Source organism: Pyxicephalus adspersus, chromosome 3 (genome assembly GCF_032062135.1).
Source record: "Pyxicephalus adspersus chromosome 3, UCB_Pads_2.0, whole genome shotgun sequence".
Taxonomy (NCBI): Eukaryota; Metazoa; Chordata; class Amphibia; order Anura; family Pyxicephalidae; genus Pyxicephalus; species Pyxicephalus adspersus.
This window is the reverse complement of record NC_092860.1, coordinates 79241169-79264013: the sequence shown is the minus strand read 5'-3', so window position 1 is coordinate 79264013 and position 22845 is coordinate 79241169. Positions and strand designations below refer to the sequence as shown.

Sequence of the window (22845 nt, the reverse complement as noted above, 5' to 3'; positions counted from 1 at the left end):
TGTACAAAGATCAGTAGTGCACTCAGATGAGTCTGAGTCATATGTCTAGCGATTTCGGTTTAAATGTCTCCATGCCTTTCCTAGTGATCACATACATGCAAATATAGCTCTGACATATAGCACAGCGCTGTACAAAGATGACTGGCGCACTCACATGGGTCTTAGTTATCTGTATAGCAAGTTTAGTTAGAATATCTCCATGCTTTTCTAGTGATGGTGGAACATACATACATAGTTTTATATATATAAAGGAGGACTACCCATATTACATTAGTTTACACTATGTAGGACATTAGATTGTGAGCTCCTATGAGGGACAGCTAGTGACACAACTATGGACTTTGTACAGTGCTGTGTTATATGTCAGCACTAAATAAATAATAATATTAATGATAAAATAACTTGTAAAGGTTTATTTAGTAAACGTTTGTTGCTGTGGCAGTGTACATAAGGTAAAAGTAAGACACCCGGTCAGGATAAGATGGCTTGTACACCAATAACCCACCCGCTTCCCAGCTACTTCAGGTTTCCCCCCTGCCAAACACAGTGGTTTATTCCACCAACAACGTATGTCATGTTCGTCGGAGGGAACCACAACCTGAAACGGGGTGAAAAAGTATCCTAGTGCGTATTTGCTGGGGAACAGCTAAAAGATGAGTTTTAAGTTAGATGCCGTGGAAAGGTAAGTATATCGCTTATTCTTTTAGCAGGTAAACGGGGAGTTTTACTTAAACTGGACTGTGAAAACAATCTCTGTCCACAGCTAGAAGACGTGAAGTAAAGGGGGAAATATCGTGCGATAGAATAGCATACGCAGAGACCTCGTTGGAGCCCGTAATCCCCTCCATTCGTGTCAGGGTAAGTGCCCGGGTTGGGTATGTGTGCGAGAATGAGGCGTCTCAGGCCGCACAGGAAAGGGTTAGGAGCTGAGGGGAGTGCAGGGGGAGGGGCCGGCCAAGGAAGAGTGCTGTGTGTCTGCTTCCTCCTCGAGCTGTGGGGAGTTGTGGGATTGCACGCAGGGATTGCACACAAGGATTGCTTACACTGGGCTTCACTCTCATCCCACCGATGGTGGCTGATAAACATCTCGTCAAGGCGTGATTGCCTGGAACTGCTCATTGTTCTCAGTGTGGAAGCAGGCTGGGGTATTGAGAGGAGCTGGACGTCAGTGACATGAGCAATGCCCATAACACCCAAACAATAGTTGACTTGAGAGTGTGAATGTGGGGAAGGAGCAATAAGAACTGACCTTCCATATCGGCATCCAATATTAGCAGCAATACATCTCCTCCTGAGCAAGACATGGAAGGGGAACAGCAAGACAAAAACTGCCATCCTCATGGGAATGGAAATGCGCAAGGAATGGCTCTTCGTGGGCGTGATTTGGAGATTCTCCCCTTGCAATTGGATGAAAAGGGTAAACAAGGATCCGAAGATTCACCCCCTGCATTGCCGCCACCCATATTCCTCTATCCAGGGGCAAGAACACAAAAGCAGGGCAGAGCTCAGCCCGGGATGACAGGTTTACAGGGGTACGGCCGTACTTCTCCCTCATCATCCTCATATGCTGCCCCCACCTCACCTGGCTCAGGGGGGTTTTCCCCAACATCCTCACTACCGCTAATGATGATGATGATGAACTACACGAGTAGCGGAAGCAACGGCGGTAATGATAAAGTCCAAAAAAGTGAGTAAGTGGTGTATATGTAAGTGGCAATAACATAAATGGAGGGTCTGGCTTTAGCAACTGGACAGTTGGATTGGGAAAATGAGGTTATTGTGTTGCCGGGAGCAAAAGCTTCACTTTTACTTTATGTGCGTGTGTAAATGGGCCCTAACACATCCTATAAAATCCTATGACAAGTTCCATTTTTGTCTGTGATACAATCGTGTTGTGTAAGATTATTTTTATTTTATGTATACCTGGCTGATCTCTGGATAATCAACTGTGATCAGTGTTATGAACATAAGACGAGGGTGTTATTCTGCTGTCCCATCATTCATCTACATGGCCATTGACGTTTGGACAATTTCTGTATAGGGAAACAAGGATGCGGCTGTCACTGGCCACTTCCCCTGGAAATGCTTGTTGACATGATGACCTTCCTCTTTAGTACTTTGAGTCGCTGACCCCCTACAATCACTTCCTATTTTAGGGATCCTAATACTTGTTTTGGGTCAGTGGATTCGAGTATTGAAGAAGAAGGGGGTCAGCATGACAGCCAGGGAAGGAGCATTATCATAGATCCACCATAGCAGCTGCCATTTCCCGTTATTGTCAGTGCCAAGTGAGCGGATGTGACAGCTTTATTCAGTTTTTGTTAATATAAGGTAACTTGTAATGTATTAATCAGTGTGTTTTCTAAACCCAAACAGAAGGCAAGTTGTAAACATCCTGTTAGTTGTGTTGCTGTGTCCTAAAAACAATGTGTGATTGGTATACACACACACGCACACAAGTGTCACGTCTCACTTGTAAAGGAGTGTTGACATATGTTCACTGGTTAAGTCATCCGTCAGGGTTTGAGCCATTGGGCTGATGCTGTCTGTGTTTTTTCCTTTTTACCAGGACCTGAAAACGGCATCAACAATTGCTTTAAATGTAGCCAGTGAAATACGCAATATGCGAAATCTATAAACCTTCCATGGACAAGCTGCAGGTTTATATATTTGTACTAGATGATATTTTTTTATATAAAGCTAAAGGTTTGAGAGCATTTACTAAACCCATGACTACTCAGCTATCCTTGTTCTATCGTAGGGCGCCACCATCTTTCTACTTTTTTACTTCCTGAAGACAATCCTCGCCCATCTTGATTGGCTGTGCCAGGATGACTTAACTTCCGAGTAAGCGTTCATGAATTCTTTTATTTCCGGCATGCGCAAGGGAAGTTGGGATCGCTGGGTTTCCCTGGCAACCAGTGCTGAGCTGCTCATGCGTTGTTCAGCAAAATTTGACAGCTGGGCAGCAAACAGGCAGGTAAAAGCAGTTTTTTTAAGAAGGAAAAGCCATTCTTATCTGGTGGTATGATGATGGACCAGGATGATTCTGAAGAGAAGTTGTCTGGCAGAGAGCAATTTTCTTGCTTCTTCATCTAGATCTTCATCATCATCTCAAGTAAAACTGTGTGATATTCTGCTACCTCCAAATTGATGTCAGTTTGACAGGTTGCATGACTCCCATAAATATATCTAGGCTGTCATACACATGCACTCCTCGGGCATATCAACACACCATTCGGCCCTTTTATGTACTCTTGAGTCAGGGGTTCCCAACCTTTTGCAAGTCGCAGACCACTAAATGCACAGACTCAGGAATGCGCATGCGCGGGGAGCCGTTTGTCACTCAAAGGGGAAGAAACTTCTGAGTCTGCGATGGGAGAATGGGCGGGTTGTGTTCAGAGAGACATGTTCAGAGCCACAGCCCACCTATCAGACGACTGAACCGGGCGTTGAGGACCTCTGCTCTAAGTCAACCTTTCTTCACCCCCCATTATATAGGTGACTAAGGGTGGGGAATTATTTATAGAAACTAAAAAGAAATTGGGTTTAAAAAAAACAGCATTAAGTTTGTGAAAACCCCACTTCCACAATATTGTGCTCTATACCTGTTTGGATAATTACCATGCACTGCCACGTGGGATTCACAATCTGAGACCTCATGGGAAGACGCTTCATCCTTTGTACACCAAAGGGATGACTTCAGATATTGTATGGGTTTCCGTTAGTAGTTTTACATGGACACTTGAAGCCTAAATATAAGTGGTAGAGAACATAATTGCTTTATTCCACCATAGATTGTTCTGCGTGAACATTTGTTGTCCTTATACATTGTGTAAAGGTCATAGGAATATTACTTGTGAAAATCTGATTTATGTTCAGAATTTCATTTGTGTAATGAATTAGATTATTGATTAACTCTTGTGCCTTGGATGCTGTCCCTGCATTATTGGTTGATTGGCCTCATGGGTAGATAGGAAGTTAACGCGTTCCTTTCAGACATAAAAGATTAATCTTAAAACAATGTTTTAAGATTTAAAACCATGTGTTGAAACAGTCTAGCGCTGACTGTAGATCTGCTTTTGTGATAAGAAAGTGTTCTTTGTGAATTCATGTGGGGAGCGTGAAAAATCGTAAGAAAATATTTAATGTACATCGCTGCGTAATATGTTGGCGCTATATTAATCCTGTTTAATAATAATAATAATAATAATAATAATAAAATAGCAAATGTTATCTGCACATTATCATTTCAGTCTTCAGCCTAAAACTGAAAAAAGGCAGTATGATGACTTGGGTGTGTGTTCTTTATACTGCTGGTGTATGGAAAACCCCCAGAAATGTCATCTCCACAGTCACCCCTTGGAGAAATTCCAAAATCCTGCCACTCCCAGGTACCCAGCTACATAAAAGCCACTTGCACCTGGTTTTATAGGGTGGATTGGAAGGACTCTTCCTATGATTTAAAAGCTAATAAACGGGCAGCTGGTGACTTCAGAGCAGAAACAGAAAAGAAAATTGACTCTCTCCCTCTCATAATATATATATTGTGTGTGTGTGTATGTGTTATGAAAGTAACAAGCAGTTTCAAAAGTCCTTCCCTTTTTTTTTTTTTGATTAAAATTTTGGTACAGAGTCATGACACATAGGTCCAGCACCCTTGGTTTCTGGACTGAGCATTATCTCTAGTACAGGGCTGAATGCCACACCGATGCTGCATGCAGAACCATCTGCTCCACTCTTCTGCCTAACCCTTTTGGCACTACATGGACTCTACCTAAAGCTTTGAAGAGCAATATTGACAGTAAGTATTCTACATGATAGTGGAGTGCTCTGTGGAAGATTCTAGAGTGATAAAAGAACCGGTTTTCTTATCTTCATTCACTTCTGAATAGGAGAGTTCTGATGCCACCTGTCAGCCAGAGATCTGTTTATCAGGATAAAATAAAGTTGTTACATGCCACTGGTTTTTGTTTCTATATTGGATATTTGTATCTGCCTTAGATATTTGACATTGTGTCTCTGTGAGTAACTCACATCATTTAAATATACTTGCATGACTGGGTGAGCAGTGTCTTGTGCTAAAATGATAGCATCTGTTACCTTTTTTTTAACCACTCTCTTTTTTTCTGGCATTGATCCTTCTTGTGTCCCTTGTGTCTTTACTCATGTTTCTTGGCATCAGTCTCAACATTGAGTTTTACATTTATATGCCCCCTGCATAAAAGCCGATACACCTTTTTCTGTTCCATTGTTTCTTTTAACATGGTTGAATTAGCATGGTGTGTCATAATCCTGGAACTATTCCAAGCTGTTTCATGATCTCAGAAACTACAGACAAGCACGCCTCTCCTTTCTGACAGCAAAGTAAACAAGGTGAATGTAATAAAGACCACGAGTAACCATAATTAACAGATAGAGATTAGGGTTCAGTTCTAATATAATTTGCCTGAGGTTCTTTGTATATAAATGTATGTTTGTATTTATTTCATTGGCATTGTAAATTCATATGAAAAATTAGGCAGCATTTACTTTCCTCTTATGTGAATGCTAGTTACCTGGCTGCTCCTCCTCCTAGTTACTTGGTTGACCCTCTGTTTTCAATACTTTTCCTTCTGGCAGTAACCTTACTGATATGCATAGATGTCTCAGGTCAGTGATGTGGAAAGCAATGAAGCCAGTGAGTCATTATACCTTCTAAATAGGAGTATAATGATGGCAGCCCCCCTTCATCTTCTCATGACAGCTTTACTTTAAACAAAGTGAAGCAATGCTTTTTATAATGTATGGATTCTCAATAAATTGGCCTTATTTAACATAGACCTGAAATTATACTTTATCTTAAAGTACTCCTGCAATTTAAGACTTATAGTGTTGTATATCTTTACTGTGAGATTGATAACACTGCTGTCTGACTTATTGTAACAGAAAATGTGATGTTACCACCTTAGCGCTCACTAATCCCTTTGCTGGAGGCTGGTGTTAGATTAGAATCAGGGAGACCACAGGCAATAGTGGTGACTATTAATAATAGTTATTTTACCTTTTGCCTGACTTTTTTGGACATAGCTTCCAGAGTTCCTTTAAGATACCAACACAAGGAGTGCATTGTTTTCAAAGAGTCTGCCCACTTAGTTAGGTCCATAAATATTTGGACAGAGACAACTTTTTTTCTAATTTTGGTTCTGTACATTACCACAGTAATTTTAAATGAAACAACTCAGATGCAGTTGAACTGTGGACTTTCAGCTTTATTTCAGTGGGTTGAACAAAAATATTGCATAAAAATGTGAGGAACTAAAGCCTTTTTTAACACAATCACGTCATTTCAGGGGCTCAAAAGTAATTGGACAAATTAAAAAGCTGAAACTAAAAAGTTCATTTCTAACACTCAGTTGAAAACCCTTTGCTGGCAATGACAGCCTGTAGTCTTGAACATCACCAGATGCCGGGTTTCCTCCTTTTTAATACCCTGCCAGGCCTTTACTGCAGCGGCTTTCAGTTGCTGTTTGTTTGTTAGCCTTTCTGTCCGAAGTTTAGTCTTCAACAAGTGAAATGCATGCTCAATTGGGTTCAGATCTGGTGACTGACTTGGCCATTGAAGAATATTCCACTTCTTTGCTTTATTAAACTCCTGGGTTGCTTTGGCTGTATGTTTTGGGTCATTGTCCATCTGTATTATGAAACGCCTCCCAATCAAGGTGACTGCATTTAGCTGGATTTGAGCACACAGTATGTCTCTGAACACCCCAGAATTCGGCTGCTTCTGTCCTGAGTCACATCATGGATAAACACTAGTGTCCCAGTGCCACCGGCAGCCATGCATGCCCAAGCCATCACACTGCCTCCGCCATGTTTTACAGATGATGTGGTATGCTTTGGATCATGAGCTGTTCCAAGCCTTCTCCATACTTTTTTCTTGTAAAGCAAAGTCCAATCTAGCCTTTCTATTCTTGAGGCTTATGAGTGGCTTGCACCTTGCAGTGCACCTTCTGTATTTACTTTCATGCAGTCTTCTCTTTATGGTAGACTTGGATATCAATACGCCTACTTCCTGGAGAGTGTTGTTCACTTGGTTGGCTGTTGTGAAGGGGTTTCTCTTCACCATGGAAATGGTTCTGCCATCATCCACCACTGTTGTCTCCTGTGGACGTCCAGGCCTTTTGGCGTTGCTGAGTTCACCAGTGCTTTGTTTCTTTCTCATGATGTACCAAACTGTAGATTTTGCCACTCCTAATATTGTAGCAGTTTCTCGGATGGGTTTTTTCTGTTTTTGTAGCTTAAGGATGGTTTGTTTCACCTGCATGGAGAGCTCCTTTGACCGCATGTTGTCAAAATCTCCCACATACAAGCACCCCTCCCTCAAATCAACTCCAGGCCTTTTATCTGCTTAATTGATAATGACATAATGAAGGTATTGCCCACACCAGCTCATGAAATAGCCTTTGAGTCAATTGTCCAATTACTTTGGAGCCCCTAAAATTAAGTGATTGTGTAAAAAAAAAAAAAAAAAAGGCTTTAGTTCCTCACATTTATGCAATCTTTTTGTTCAACCCACTGAATTAAAGCTGAAAGTCTGCAGTTAAGTTGTCTGCATCTGAGTTGTTTCATTTAAAATTAATTGAAGTTAAGTAAAGAACCAAAATTGGGAAAAAGTTATCTCTGTCCAAATATTTATGGCCCTAGCTGTTTATACTTTACCACTTATTGATACCTTTATTTATATTCTGTTAATCAGTTAAAATACAGCTTTTACAAAACTTTAATGATTCTGGAGGTCCCCACTTATGAACACTAATGAGCATCTTTATTTGTGCCCTACACAACTCCTTATTATGAACCTGAGCCCCTCTTAGACCCAAACCACATTTAGACACTCATGTATGGAATTCTGTGGGATATTTAGGTAACCTAATGACCTACATAACAGTAAAGTGGTATGCATATCATTTCTTCCTGGTATTGAACACTCTTCACAAATCTGATGGCTAAAAAAAAATGGTTTCAACAGTAATCGCTTACTTTTTTTTAATAGCAGCTATAGATGTTTACCTGTATACCAAAAAAGAAGCTAGCCTTAAACACTTCAACACACTATGTTAAATCATTAACAAATGTAAAAACTTTGAATTTAAATGCCTGGAACCTATATTCTTCAGTGATATTTTCAGCCTTTATACATCATTACTTTCTTATATGAAATATGCTGCATGAAAATTTTCATTTGTATGAGCTTGGGGGAGTGAAATATGTTCTTTTTTTTTATCTAAGGGAGAACTACAGTATTACTCTAATGGTACAACATGTACTAAACCCTTTCTATAATATTCAAATATGTGCCATCCTTTTCTCCCTAATCTAATAGAGAATGCTGTACACCGCTCCACTCCACATCTGTTTGAAATGAATAAGAATAAATTTAAATATATTATTACAATACTAAATTTTGTTTTTTAAAAAACCTGGGGAGCCCTACTCTTCAAACACACACCCCCAACATAGTTCACATGTTAATATCTCACATAATTGGCAACACCAATGATTCCTAAAACAATAAGTTTCTTTTAAAAGACAAGATTATACATTGTTTTTAATTACCTCTCTGAGATCCTATAGTTGGGCTAATGCAGGATCTGTGTTCTGTTTTTCTATTGATTGCATGAGTGGGTGCAGAGTAGGAATCACTATTTATCATTTTTGGCATTAAAGACATTGAATAAGGTATGTGGAGCAGATGTCTTCCTTGTGGTTCTCAGTTCTAATTTGCAGTCATGTTCCACTGTACCGTACAGACTGCAGTCTAAATTTAAACAAAGCAGTGTTTATAGCAGATGTGAGAGGTTATATTTGTAAGGTTTCTTGCTGTCCCTATATTTGTTAAAAGAACTAATGTGTATTTCAGATACAATTTTTTAATTATTGTAATTTAACTGGTCAGTTTGCTATATCCAGATTACATGACTTTGGATGCTAAGATTTAACCAACCACAACATCCTTCTGAGTGTAAACTTGATTATGTCTCCTTTTTATTTTATTAGCAATTTCAGGCAGGGACAATGTCCTGCACTGTTATTACTGGGGATCTTGGGATAAAGGAGCAGGTAAAAGGATTATGTGAGTTGCCGTACAATTGAATCTTTGTGCCTAATATTAGAATTAAAAGATCCAGAATTGCAGCTATATCAGGGCCTTGTAAACTTATATTGGTTCTCTCATCAGTACCGCTTTTTGCATGCACTGGTTGCCATGTGTTTTACATTTTTAAAAATATTTGAAACAGGTCGGTGTGACCTAAGAACACATTTTTTATGTGAGGCACTTCCAAAGAATAATTGCTTTAACTTTTTTAAAACTAATGATTATGTACAATACTCTGCCCCCTCCTCTTCCATTCTGCAATATAAATTTTGGCTAGTAATAATTTTGTTTAGGGTTTTGCACAGCATTTGTTTTTCTACTGTGGATGAAAAGACCCTATATGTCACCCTGCTTTAGTAAGTAGAAGGACATTTTCCTCAATGTGAACCTATTATTTTACCCATTCAAGGCAAGTCAGATCTCGATAACCCGCCTCCTCCGACTCTAATCATTACCTTTTTTTGCATTGCAACCCTGTTCACTTTCTATACCTATGAGAAGAAAACACTATTGTGTAAGATCAGTATTAGACTTAGTTAGAGCTAACTACTCCAAGTAAGGACTGTCCCCTTAGGTAATGTGCACTGCTCATGAAAGCAAAAAGAGAATGTCATGATATTCCTGATGAGTTCAGTGTGAACAATGACAATATGCATTTTCCTCCTTCAAGTTGTTGTACCTTGTTTTTTTTCCTCTTTTTATCAGGTTGATCATAGACTATAGCACCTTGTTGTATGTATAGCTTCCATATTTGTATATTTGACCTGGGTTATACTATTATATGCCAAACCAGTTTCTAGGTTGCTATATTACAATGTTTGTACCAGCATATACTACGTATTGATATATATATATATATATATATATATAAAATTGCTGCATTCATTTTGTAGTTTGTGTTATGATGTCTTTAAACATACTAAACACATGCTACACCATATTCAGAAGTGGCAAGTATTACCCAGGTCTCTGGCTGGTGATCTGGGCCATTGAGACTGCAGGTAAGTTAAGCATTAGCATCAGCAGAGTTAGAATAAAAAGTGAACCTGTTACTTATAGGGTTTACTTTAAAGGTAAGCTAAAGTATATTAGATATTTTACAATTATACAATGTAACAACTGTCACCACAATGTGTCTGTACTTACCTTCTTTGTTTACTTGTATAGATATAGCGCCAGCATATACACAATGCTTTACAAACTCAATTGCCATATCAGTGACTGTCCCTCAAAGGGGCTCACAAACGAATGTGTCTACCATAGTCCTACGTCATCACCACAGTCCTAATGACAGTCTAAGCAAAAGAAAATGAAACTATGTTTTTGGGATGTGAGTAAAACAGGGGGAGAACATACAAACTCTTTGCAGATAGTGACATGGCTGAGATTTGAATCTGTGACCTAGCGCTGCAAAGGCCAGAGTGCTAACCACTGAGTCAAACAAGCTGCCAAATGTAACTAGCATACCTTGCTGCCTCAGGCCTAATGTACTAGACTTCTGGGTTAAACCCTGCCAACCTGCTTCTAACCTGTCCAGTATGGGTAAGAATAAGAAAGAGTAAAATTAGAAATTATTTTATGACCAGCACTCCAGCAAGTCCAATAAATAGCAGTACTTAAAACATATAAAATATTAGGAACAACGAAAAAAAAAAAAAAAAGGACAGGGGGAGGGTGATAGGCAAGGGACAGGGAAAAGCAGGCATCACTTGGTTATACAATTACCCCATTGTAGTGCAGGTATAAACAATAAATAGAACACAATACTAAACAATGAGCAAACGCAGTACCTTTTGAAAATGGAAAAAAGTGTACAAAATTGTAACTTATTGCCACTCACCAGCCTTCTAATGGGTTGGTGAGCGACAATACAGTAACCTCTCTTCTCCCAAGCTCTATAACTTAAGAAAAAAGGTTCAATGTAATCCTCAAAAACTCAGGAAGAGCTAATAACTTTATTTGAGGTTTTAGTACAGTACTTTCACCTCCCTGCGGGTAGATTACTGGATTTTTGAAAAAGATCAACAGATAATTTTGCATGTATCAGATACATTCAATATTATACTTATCAGACCAAGAGAGAGAAAAAGAGATGTTAAACGAGTTACTAAAAAATGCTTACAATATTTAGACAGGCCTTCTGCGATAAGAAAGCATTGTGCAATATGCAAGGTGCTGGGCATTTCTCCCGGTGCTGTGTATATGTGTATATGTCCTGTATGTTTTTCCTATTTAGACAAGTGCAAATAAATAAACATATAGTAACTATTCTAGCACACTGGAAAAAACTTTCCTTTTTCCCATCATAGTAACTTGGGGACAAGGAAAAAGTAGTAACTGGTAAGTTGTTTTATTTTTTTTATTAATATGATATTAAAATAACCGAAGAATCACAAACCTTCCCTGAAATGCAGCCTAGGATAGAACATAATTCATGCAATTTAGTAAAGTATGTCTCTATACAAAATGTTTTACTCTAGCAGCCACTGGGCAGCTATAAAGCAGTGCAGTTACTGTTTTACATGCGTGACCACCTGCTAAAAGTTGCAAGCAGCCTCTGGCCCTGTGTAACAGTCACAGGCATGGTTAGGGGGTTCAACTGGCACTGGGCAGCCACCCATTACAACGCATTGACAGATGCAGGCAGACTGTCAGCCACCTGGGAACGGACATGAATACTCCAAATCAGCCAGCAATAAGAACAAGCCCTTGGCTTTAGATAGATTGGGGAAGTGTGAGAACTATTTCCACTTTTTTTGCTATCCATGGCTTTGTTGAGGAGATTTCCTTTCACTTCCTGTCCTGCTGATAACATTTTATCAGACAGGGCATAAAAGGAAGTTTATAACAACAACACATAAAAACATTTTTTGTTTCTCAATTCCTTTTATTTTTAGTTGTTATATTGCTAATCATATGTACACTTAGTTTTAATCTTTATGGCTAGTGAACAACAGCTGATAAAAGAGAGGCTGAGTTTAGCAAAGTGGTAAGTGAAAACCATATTATTATGTGATAAAGAAGCAAGCTGCAACTCTTTATTCCTAATTGGTAATATTAGGTTTATTAGCATGTATACAGCTGTTTTCACAAACAAAATGAATATGACTTTTTGCTGTTGCTAGCTGTCATGTGATTGTTGGAAAGCCATCACATCCTGTGCTTTCAGCTTTTTGCTGAGTAGATAATCTCTTGACCCCAGGACTGTTAACTTCTTCACTCTCTGCAATTCTCTGCAATCCAGCAGGGGTTTCAAAACATACCTTCCTTTTACGAGACTTTCTTGTCCTCAGTTTTAGAGTTATTGTCAACAAAGAACAGTATTGCTGAGTTTTATAGATATTTTTTAATAATGTAATGCTACAATGGAATAGAATTGGTGTGTGTTTATTTTTATGAATTTCCTCTATATAATTTCCTCTCATGAACTGGCATTAAATTAACACTTCCTCTATGGCTGAGAGTAGATCAGCTGCCCCATGACTTCTACACAGGATTAGATGCCTTAAAACGTCAGAATTGGGAAGTGTTACCCACAATACCCTTATATTAAAATATGTATCGCTCTGTAGCAAATATATGTCAGAGTAATTTTATACACAGGAATTTACAGGCATAATTTTGGTTAATTTGCATGTTTCCTTTATGCATGTCTTTTGTTGCATAAATTGCTTTGGAAACTCACTAAAACAACATGAAGTGCTGCAAAATGCCTTAAAGCCCACTTTACTACCCCTCTGTATAACTTGGTAATTTCCTTTATTATTTTTTTCAGTGCAGCCTTTAGCTTTAGTTCCTCCTCTTAAACCTTCTGCTAGGACTTTGTTCCTTCAGTATTGTTAAACATTAAATGGAAATAAGTGACCTGCAAATCGCTGTCCACTTTTTCTGTTTAATGACCGAAATATGTTGTATGACTTTCACTGGAATTCCATACCCAGGTATTGAAATACTGCTGAATTGTAAGTGTGTTGTTACAGCCATGCAGTAGTTATTTTAAAATTGGACCTCCGTAACGACCTGTCCCTCAGTGGCCATGTGAATAACCTGCCACAAGCACAGAATAAAATAACTTAAATTTCAGCTTTCAAACCATATGGGCCTATATTTTTCCAGCTTCCTCCCTCCCCTATTCTGGAGCCAGCAGGGTGCTATACAGGGTTCTGTGATGTAACTGGAGGCTCTCGGTACTTCTCGCTCTCGGTACTTCTTGCTCTTGAGGGGAGTTATTAAAATATCAAAACGGCTTGGTAGGTGGATGTCAGTCTCATGGAGTGTGCAATTATAAGGCAGGCTGTATTTTGCAAGCCATCCTAGACATCGTCACCTGTGTTTTCTAAACTTCCATGATTAAACAAACTAAAATCATATACATGAAAAAAAACAGCCCAGAGACAATCATATTTTGAGGAAAAAGGCTAGATAACGATGGACATCCTTTGGCTTGAATTCTTTTGTTTTGTTCTTGAATTCTGTTGTTTCTGATGCACAGTGTAAAAAGCTGAAAGTGTGTACTGAAATCATTACAGGGAGCTCTGCTCTCTCCAACACAGTAATTCAGCTTTTGGTGTTTATTTGTTACATGTATGTAGTCATTGTTCACAAATAAATAAACTTCTGATGAGGTAAGGAATATACTTAACCTATTCTCGCTGCCAGCACCTTGGAATATCGCTACAGGATACAAATTTTTTTTTTAACTTCCATCCTTTAACATCTTGACTGGCAACATTAGTCAAGGATTCCCCACTACAAACCATACCTTTCCTAATGGCTACACCAAAAATTTGAAATGCCTGTTTTTCTTTTATGAATTCAGGTGTAATCCTGAATTCCAAGTCTTCTTTCTTCTTCGGAGTAAGGTGCTTTTTCTGCTGCCTTTGTCAGTGACTTAATGACGTGTACATTTGTTATTGGCTATCCAGCAAATACATCCTCCTGGGGTTCAGAAGGTGATGATGATGATGTCACATTGAGCCGACTGGTTTAGACACTGCTGTGATGGATTACCGGTTTCCTTTCCTATAAGAGGTTTTTGCAATTAGGGACTTAATTTATTTTGCAGATCTCTGTGCATGACAAAATGTACCTGCATTCTTTTTGATTATACAGCTTCTCACAGCACAGAGAGTATTTACATCTAAATGTTGCAGTAGCATCCACAATGCACACATGTGCAAGGTTTCTGTGATGCATACTTAACCTTTGTAATAAACCAAATTTTCATAAGAATGCTTCAGCTTTGTAGCAAAGTTACCTTATATTTTTTTATTATAGTGCTGAATGATTTACATCTGTCAGGATTGTATACTTTTTTTTACTCCCTTTGGAAGATTCTTCTTTTTTTTCTTGTCTTCATGTCTCTAGAACAGAAATAATAAACAATATCCCCAGCACTTCCAGCTTCTTGGCTCCTGAAGAAGAGTCAGGCCACCCACAGAAGACTAAGCATGCAGATGTAGTCATGCAAACCCTTTCCAAATCCTGCTTTCAGTACCATCTAGTCTCCTAGCCAACACAATCTATTAATATTAATGAGTAGGCTAACAAAGTCTGTTTTTTTAATGACAGGAAGCATTGTTCTTCGCTTTACTGCCAGCTCACACATGATAATTTTAAAGGAGAGAGCCAATATTGGCGATTGAGGTTCTGGTTGCCATCAAGGATATTTGTAATCATGAGCCTGTGTATATATTGACTCATTATTATATTGTGCATATAGGTATTAAAGTGAAACAAAGTATTACAAACAAAGAAAAAAAAGCAAAATGCAATTTGTTTCAATAACTTTAACAAAAATGATGACAATTACAGAAAGAGACCAAGGAAAAAGGACAAAAAACATAAATAGGATTGAACTAAAAATAGGCCATCAACCCTCAATATATCCAGTGCGCATCTTCTACTGTTCTAACAAATACAATATTATATAACACAATCCCAGGAGAACTTCAAGGGGCCAGGGAATGTTTGCTGAGCAAGCTATCTCACCATTATACAAAATACCCATCCTTCTATGTATTCTTGTATCCTCAATGAAGGGTTAGTCACAGAAGAAAATCAAATAAATTTGTGTATATAGTATTCATGAAAAGATCAATATATGAAAATAATACGATGAACTAAATATAAAGATATAAAAGATAGTAATGGTACAACACAGTAAGGCTAGACTTTCTTTTCTATGAACAGAAGGTTACACGAATTGACAAGTGGGGGAGGATAAGAAAAAGGAATGGAAAAGGGATACATTCTGCTGGGCACTCCTGCAGATAAAGGCAATCTTAAAGTTTCCATAGATCAGATGTTCTGCTTTTAAAATGGAGAAACTGCCGGGACACACATGGAAACCTGAGCCCAAGGCTGGCCAGAGGGGCTTGTATGTTGAGATGGTTTTCTCAAGGGGACAGAACATTTACATTTCTAATGAGCCTCATCAATAGACTAGTTGGTTGGTCAGATCACAACCTGCCTATTCAAAAAAGCTGACAAATACTGGTTAGTTGTTGGTTTGGTAATCACTGTAGTCATCAAAAGATTTGGATTTTACAATTTTCGTTTTTTTGTTCAATTACATATTTTGATATTGATGAACTTATTTCCATTTTTTTTTTGTATGATAGACTTGTTTGTGATGTCTTGATACTCTCTCTTGCTTTGAAACAGGCTTTAGTTATGTGTAGTATTTGAAGACCGACAACAGTTCTCCTGAGTAATAAATTAAACTTACCTGTCCAATGGATAGTAGTATTAAAGTTTAATTCCTTAGAAGAAAAAAGAAAAGAAGAGTCTGAGTGTTACTTTTTTTCTGGGGTGTTAGATTCATTGTACATACCTAGGCATGGTCATTTTTTCTGGTGGGTTCTGCAGACTGATCATGGTATCAGCATTGCATTAGGCTTGAGGAACCACAGCGTCCAGCAAGAGACATGCCATCTGTCACATGTGAAAGTGTCAGATAGCATTAGTGCCTGGGGCTCTTGAAGAAAATTTAGATTTAACACACCAGTCACCTAATAGATAATTATACCAAGCTCAAGTGGACTCTCGGGGTCTGATTTATTTAAGCTCTTCAAGACTGGAAAAGATAGGCCATTGTAGTTTAACCTGGGTGATTCAGCAAACTAGATTGGTTCTGGTCCTGAACTAATATCTAAATTTTAGAGAAACATTTCAAAATGGTACAGCTGGGGCTTGGACAAAGACCCACTAGTAGTCTGCTGACTGGATATTAAAGAAGCAGTAGTTTATTAAAGTGCCATCCCGATGTGAATGGCACTGTCCATAGCTAATGATCCTTCATTGACTAAGAGCACCTAAACTACTACTAGTATAACTGCTTCCATGAAAAGGAGTACAGGGAGCTAAATGGTGACATTAACTTAGTTTTAAACTTGAATATGTAATAAATAATATTGCGACTTTATTTAATTAGGAGCACAGTTACCAGTTAGTAACTAAAAGCATCAATGTACAATGTATATATTTTGAGAATGGCACTGATACAGATGCTCTACCTACCTGTCATTAAGTGAGTTAACATCTAGAGGTGTCTTTAATATAAAAAAAATATATATATATATATATATTTATTTATATGAACAACACCATTCTAATGCATAGACAAGGAAAAAAATCTTTGTCTTCTATCATGTATTTTACACCACTTGCTGCATTGTTATAAAATAGAAAAAATATTGTGACTTGCTGCAGATCCCCCGTGGTGATATGGTGTGGTGGTAGCAAATGTTATATGTGGCTATTAAGCAATGTAACGCCAAGGCTCTACAGCAGAAACCCCAAGGACCACTTACCTTACATATATGTTGGTGCAGCCCATGGTAAAAACCAAGCTTTTGTGTATAATGTACACATGCACATTCTCTGCAACTATACAGTACTTACTGTTGAAACAACCTATTGCTAGTTCTAACTGCTGTCACACTTGGTGGTGGTGGTGGGGGTGGGTAAGGGGTTAGGTTTTTTAGAAACCTGTTTGTGATTTTGTTGGGTAGGGGCTGTTGTGGTTCATTGTGAAGATGGCAGGTTCTGTCAGGGTAGAAGGAGGCAGTACTTGTTGCAAAGGCTTGGGACCATTTCAGACATGAATGCGGTTGCAGCTGCATGGTTTTTCCTCTCTGGAGAATGATTTATAGGATTTTTCCTAATGGGGTTTAATTTATTGAAATATTTGATACCTGTTTATAATCTTCCTATTTTTGTACAAGTTATAATGCTGTATTTCTATTATTACTGTTTTGCTGTATTTCTGTCAATTAATAGTGGTAAAAATCTTTGTAACAAAAAATATATTTTAGTACCCTACCCTTTAATAGAATTGTAAATAAATGACAAAAAGCAACAGATGGCTAAGCCTGGTGATTATTATGAGAGTATAAAGATACTTATGACTTGCTTTTCCTTGTAAATGTACATAACGGCTTATTGCTTAGCTGTGTCGCCTGCATTTATCTATTTGTCTTGGTGATATAAATGGTAATATTCCTATTGTGTTTGATCTGATTCTTGGGTTGCTAGTAGAGTCTGAAGCAAGGAGGAGTCTTTGTTTGGGGAGGAGAAGGCTGTCATCTAGCAGGCACTGGGGTTGGGTACTGAAGGAGAGAACATTTTAATTGCTCTCCCTGCATCAGCAGCATCCAGACAGCATTCTGGGACTTGCATACGCTCTGAGCATCTCTGGTCACATGAGTGTGAATTTTCTCTTCTCTTCATTAGTCAGCCATTTTGGTCAACACCCTGCTTACTGCGCACAACCAATCCTACAAGATCACAAGTGCCTGGGCTGTGCAGACCTGCTGCCCCCTTTCAAACACTTGGATTCCAATAACTGACTCTTTTTGCTGGTCATTCAGATGGTAGTAGATGAATGTTTTGTATTTTCACTGACTGTCTTTCTGACTAGAACAAAGGAGAGCTTTATAATCTGGAGTTTTGTGTTTTAGCAAGCAGCTTTGACGCATGACGATTGGCAGCAGAGCAGCAGGGGGGCGGAAGAGGCAGACACAGGAATCCAAGGCAAGCCAGAGAGGAAGAGCATCTTTCCTGTATTGTAGAACTGAAAACAGTCCTAGGGAACATTTTCTATAGACCTTTATTTTTTATCTCTTTGCATTCTAACTGCTCAGCTTTATCTGCTAGCTCACGCTGCCTTCCATAACCACAAGAAGCTTGAAGACGCCTTCTGCTACTCCTATTGTTTTTGTTATTTTTGAGTGGTTGCTGCATCACCTGAGCCATCATGACAGCTCTCACCCCTCAGGGCGACATGCCGACCCCCACTACAGACAAGATAACCCAGGCTGCAATGGAGACCATATACCTTTGCAAATTCCGTGTCTCTATGGATGGCGAATGGCTCTGCTTGCGTGAACTTGATGACATTTCACTTACGCCAGACCCTGAACCTAATCCTGAAGGTATGGGCCAAATCCATAGCATGACAACATCCCACAATCCACTGCTTTATCATTCCTATTATCATACACACCTGGTGTTATGGCAGTTCTACCATCATTTTTTTAGTTATTTAGTTACAATGATATTTATGTATTTGCAAAATCAAATTATTATTATTTTATTTTCTCCGCTTTAAATTATTTCATGACACAAGTCACCTCTTCCTAGATGAGTGAAGGTCATTTATTCATTGGCCTGTGCTATTTTTTACACAGTTGTATTTAGGTGTATCAGTTCTGCTTTATATATGAGAAAATCACATGTATTTTGGAAGCTCTTTATGTTTTCCTTATAATTCTGATTCTTTCTTAAGATCAAAACAATGATTCTCTAGAGATGCTGACAATCTGACGTTTTTATTTTACTGTCAGCTCGTAAGCAATAACCTTCATAATACCTTTGTCATTGTGAGTGCAGTAAAATACAACACACCATTGAATGAGCATTCCTAAGCTACTTGCTATGGCCTGTGTCATGCAGTTGAATTGCAATTTCCCCACTGGCTGCAGCTGTGAATTGGTTAAATGGTAATGCCTCCTCCCTTGTTGTAGAGCTCATGTCATTCTGGCCAAATAGTTTGGAGACAAAAGACCCAGAGAGCATATTAAAAGCTGCTGTCTGCCTGTAAATCCCTTGTTTAGTAATCACCTACTTCCTCGTGATCTGTACCATTTTGTTAGTGCCTTGGATTTTTCATTATTTTCATTTCTTTTTTTCTGCAATGGGAGAGTAAGTATCAATGGGTATGCCTGTTTCCTTCTTAATAGGATAACTAGATACACCATTTCATGAAGAAATGGGGTATAATTTAGCATTTATAACAAGGAAGGAGGAGCTGTAAGGGTGTATAGAAACTAAAGGCCGCATATAGTAAGAAGCCTACATAGAGTCATTGTGCTGGGCCTTGGCCACATTTAGGACACACCCCCTATGAACACATATGGGTTTATGGAATAGGCAGGAATCATGGTACTCAATAGCATGTAGTATGATTTATTATATATTATTATTATTATGCAAATTGCCAGACCTGCAATAAAATGCATTATAAAAGCCCCTACCATTTACATTCATAAGTGTATTACTGCCTCATAGCTATAGAAATAAAGCTTGGCTGAATCAGATGGTCAGAGGTCGTCACTGTAGTTTCTACTTCCATAATGTACTCAGCACTTCAATATTCAAGCTTGCTTACTTGGATTCACAGCACTTTGCAATGTAATACAACCTTGATTACAGCTATCAGCTATATAGAGTATCATTACTCATATAGGTAATTTCAAACTTACACTTTTTTAGTATCTAGAAAACTCTTTATTTTTAGTTGTGATTAATAGCAAGCTACAAGGATTGTTAGCAGCTGTTTTGGATAACATTGCCTACCTACTGAGAAAGGTAAATCTGTAGCCAGTTGTGAATAATTCTTCTAAATAATATTTAATGATTGACCAGGAAAGGGAGGAAATTGCTATGACACAGCCCTTCTAGAGAACAAAAACTCTTGTAAGAATGCTGCTGCAAAATTGTTTTTCTAATCGTTTGTAATATAGCCCTGACAAAGATTTATTCAATATGGCTGATGGTTGTTTTTTTTTCATACTGTTCCACACTCCTAATGCAATATCCTTTGTTGACTATGGCTAGCTTTTCAGATACAATGACTGGTAGCTATCATTGGCGTCCTTCTTTTGAGTATCCGTTAAAAAAACAGGCAAGGCCTAACAAGGCCTCCTGTGTGTCCCTACAATTTGTGATACAATGATAAAGAAGTCAATTCCTTTGCAGTTTGCATATTGACTAGGAAAAAAGCTCATTCTGATGAAGGCCTGTAGGCCTTATTAATGCTTTTAAGATGGAAGAAAAAGTCTGTGATGCTTTAAAAACTCAGAAGAATGGGTATCTAGGTAAGTGTCTGCCATTCTAACATGGCATTTGCACAGAAATTCTTTATCCTATTCGGAGCGGGGTATTTGTGTATAGTTCCTAGGTAGCAGTGCCTGAAACCATCCTAATTGTACTAAATACTGCAGACTGTAGACCCGCACAGACCTATGACTCACAACTTGCTTGCACTAAAACTCCAACTTCCAGAGTATATAAATGAGCAACTTTACCCAAAATTACATTTGACATTGCATATTTTAGAAGAGAGAGTGAATATTGTTAACTCGGCCTACGTTCAAAAAGTCAGAAACTGCACCACCCATATTTGCGCCTTTTGTCCAGTGCTTACCTTTGTACACATCTTCTACAATGGCTGACACCTGCTCTCATTTTCCACCAACCCTGATCACTTTTGAACCCCCTTTGCTTCTCAGCCACCACTTACCTCTGTACCCACTGTACTCCTCGTTCACAGCTGCCTTTCTGTTCATTGCAGATCACCTCTGCATCACTACACAGCTAACCACCTCTGGACCATCATTCCACTACTACTACTGATACTACTACTACTGATCACCTGTGTGCTTTCTTTCCACAACACGAAAATTGATATTTTGAATAATATAATTTAAAATTTGAATTCAGAGAGAATATATTTTATTTTGAGGGTTTATTGTACATTTGCAAGTTAAAATTCACTTTTTTTGCTAACCCCTACTACTTTAGATGTTAGAAATCTGACAATAGTTGTCCAATACCAAAGCACAACAGGAACACTGACAATAGGCATAGAACCTGTGTAGTTAGTAGCATTCATCATCTACACTTCAGAAATATAACACATATTGCATTTTGTACCTTTTAACTTAAAAATACCTAGCTGATTGAGAGGGATGGTTCTACATTAGGTGTAAAATTCTACATACACCAGAAACCAAACCTGTGCAACCTATTTTTCAGTAATTGGAAAAAAATGAGTTGCTAACTCTGGATTGTAGTTCTTCAGTTCCAAGGATTGATAAAGGACACTGTCCAAGCATCAAAATGATTTTAAAATGTTGAAAACTATATATTCAATGAGCAAACCTTTCCTGTAATTTATACATTCTTGTATAAATAGGTTGGATGCATATAGGCTACTATAATTTGTAATTATTTTTTATAATGTTGATGAGGAAAATGCTCTTTGATGGTTCTTAAAAAGCTGGCTTGGCCCAGTTTTTTTCTTCAGCAAGTGCATATGCTGACAGAATGTTAATGTTTCTGATCCCTGTTCAGCCCCCAAGAACATGTCTGGAGAAAATCATCCAAGGCATTCTGAGAGATTGCCTTGTATTCCCAGAAGTGGCCCATGGTAATAGTTAGATTTTACAGTGATACATCACATGGACAGAGACAGGAGAATGGATCCAGTATCTCAGGGGACCTCGGCACACTCAGCTCTTCCTCTGGTCGGATCACATTTCAGTATTGTCGAGAATTGCCATATACAAGGCCACGCACAATCAATGACAAAAACCCTGAATTTAATGAATGTGCAATTTTTATTGAACTAAACAACCCCCTTTTATTCAGTGCTGTGAATACTGACAATTGCAAAATGCACAATAAGTACATTTTTATAATTGCCAAATCTCCAACATAGAAAAGGGATGCCTAATAATAACCCAGTTTTGATTACAGATATAAATAGATGTTTAAGTAGCCAAGAAGCTCAATAAGAGCAAATGATCTCACATTTTTAGTTTATATCAAAGCAATTGTTGCCAAAATAATAAACAAACAACACAAAACAGAATTAAAATAATGGATCTTGAGTTTTTTTATGTTCAAAGAGACTGGAATAATTGAAATTGGTGTTGTGGGGGAAAGGATAACATTGGCAATGCTGTGAAATATAGAGGGCTAAATAAACATTTTGGGTTTATTTATAAATTGTGGAATATGACTATTTCTTACAAACATTCCCAGATGGGAAACACATGGACCTTAAACATTCCCAGGAGGGAATATGTGATTCCCTGTTTTTTAAATGAAGCCCTTTGTGTTCCAACCAAATAGTATTTGGCCATTTGAGTCCTAGGTGCCATTTTTTCACTGTATTGGAACAGCAGCTCTTTAAACAATTCACCCTAACTCGGCTGTTCTCTCAGGTCCAGCTTATGTGCAGGAACCACCAACTATCAGTGATCACTGGGATCCAGGACCTCAAGCCCAGGAGCTGAGGCCATTCTCTCCTGTGTATCCAGGTAGTATATATTTTTGAATCCCTCCAGCTTTCAGCACAGTCAGGTTACACCTAAAATTCATATCATACCCCATCATTGCTCTACTTTGAGTTCTTA

At 38.3% G+C, this 22845-nt stretch overlaps 1 protein-coding gene across 7 annotated transcripts in view; it reads left to right on the top strand.

The window, feature by feature from the left end:
* Window positions 1-780: 780 nt before the first annotated feature.
* Window positions 781-22845, top strand: part of RUFY3 (RUN and FYVE domain containing 3) — a 56192-nt gene continuing 34127 nt past the window's right edge. The window contains exon 1 of one of the 7 annotated variants that reach the window (XM_072405375.1): window positions 781-858. Coding sequence is in view for 4 of the 7 variants with exons in the window: in XM_072405373.1 (XP_072261474.1) it covers window positions 1303-1687 (385 nt within the window). In the remaining 3 variants the exon portion in view is untranslated. Of the gene's footprint in view, window positions 859-985; window positions 1688-4711; window positions 4805-17777; window positions 18577-22845 lie in introns of those variants that run through there. The other 6 variants (XM_072405373.1, XR_011919909.1, XM_072405377.1 and 3 more) reach the window with 6 other exon arrangements.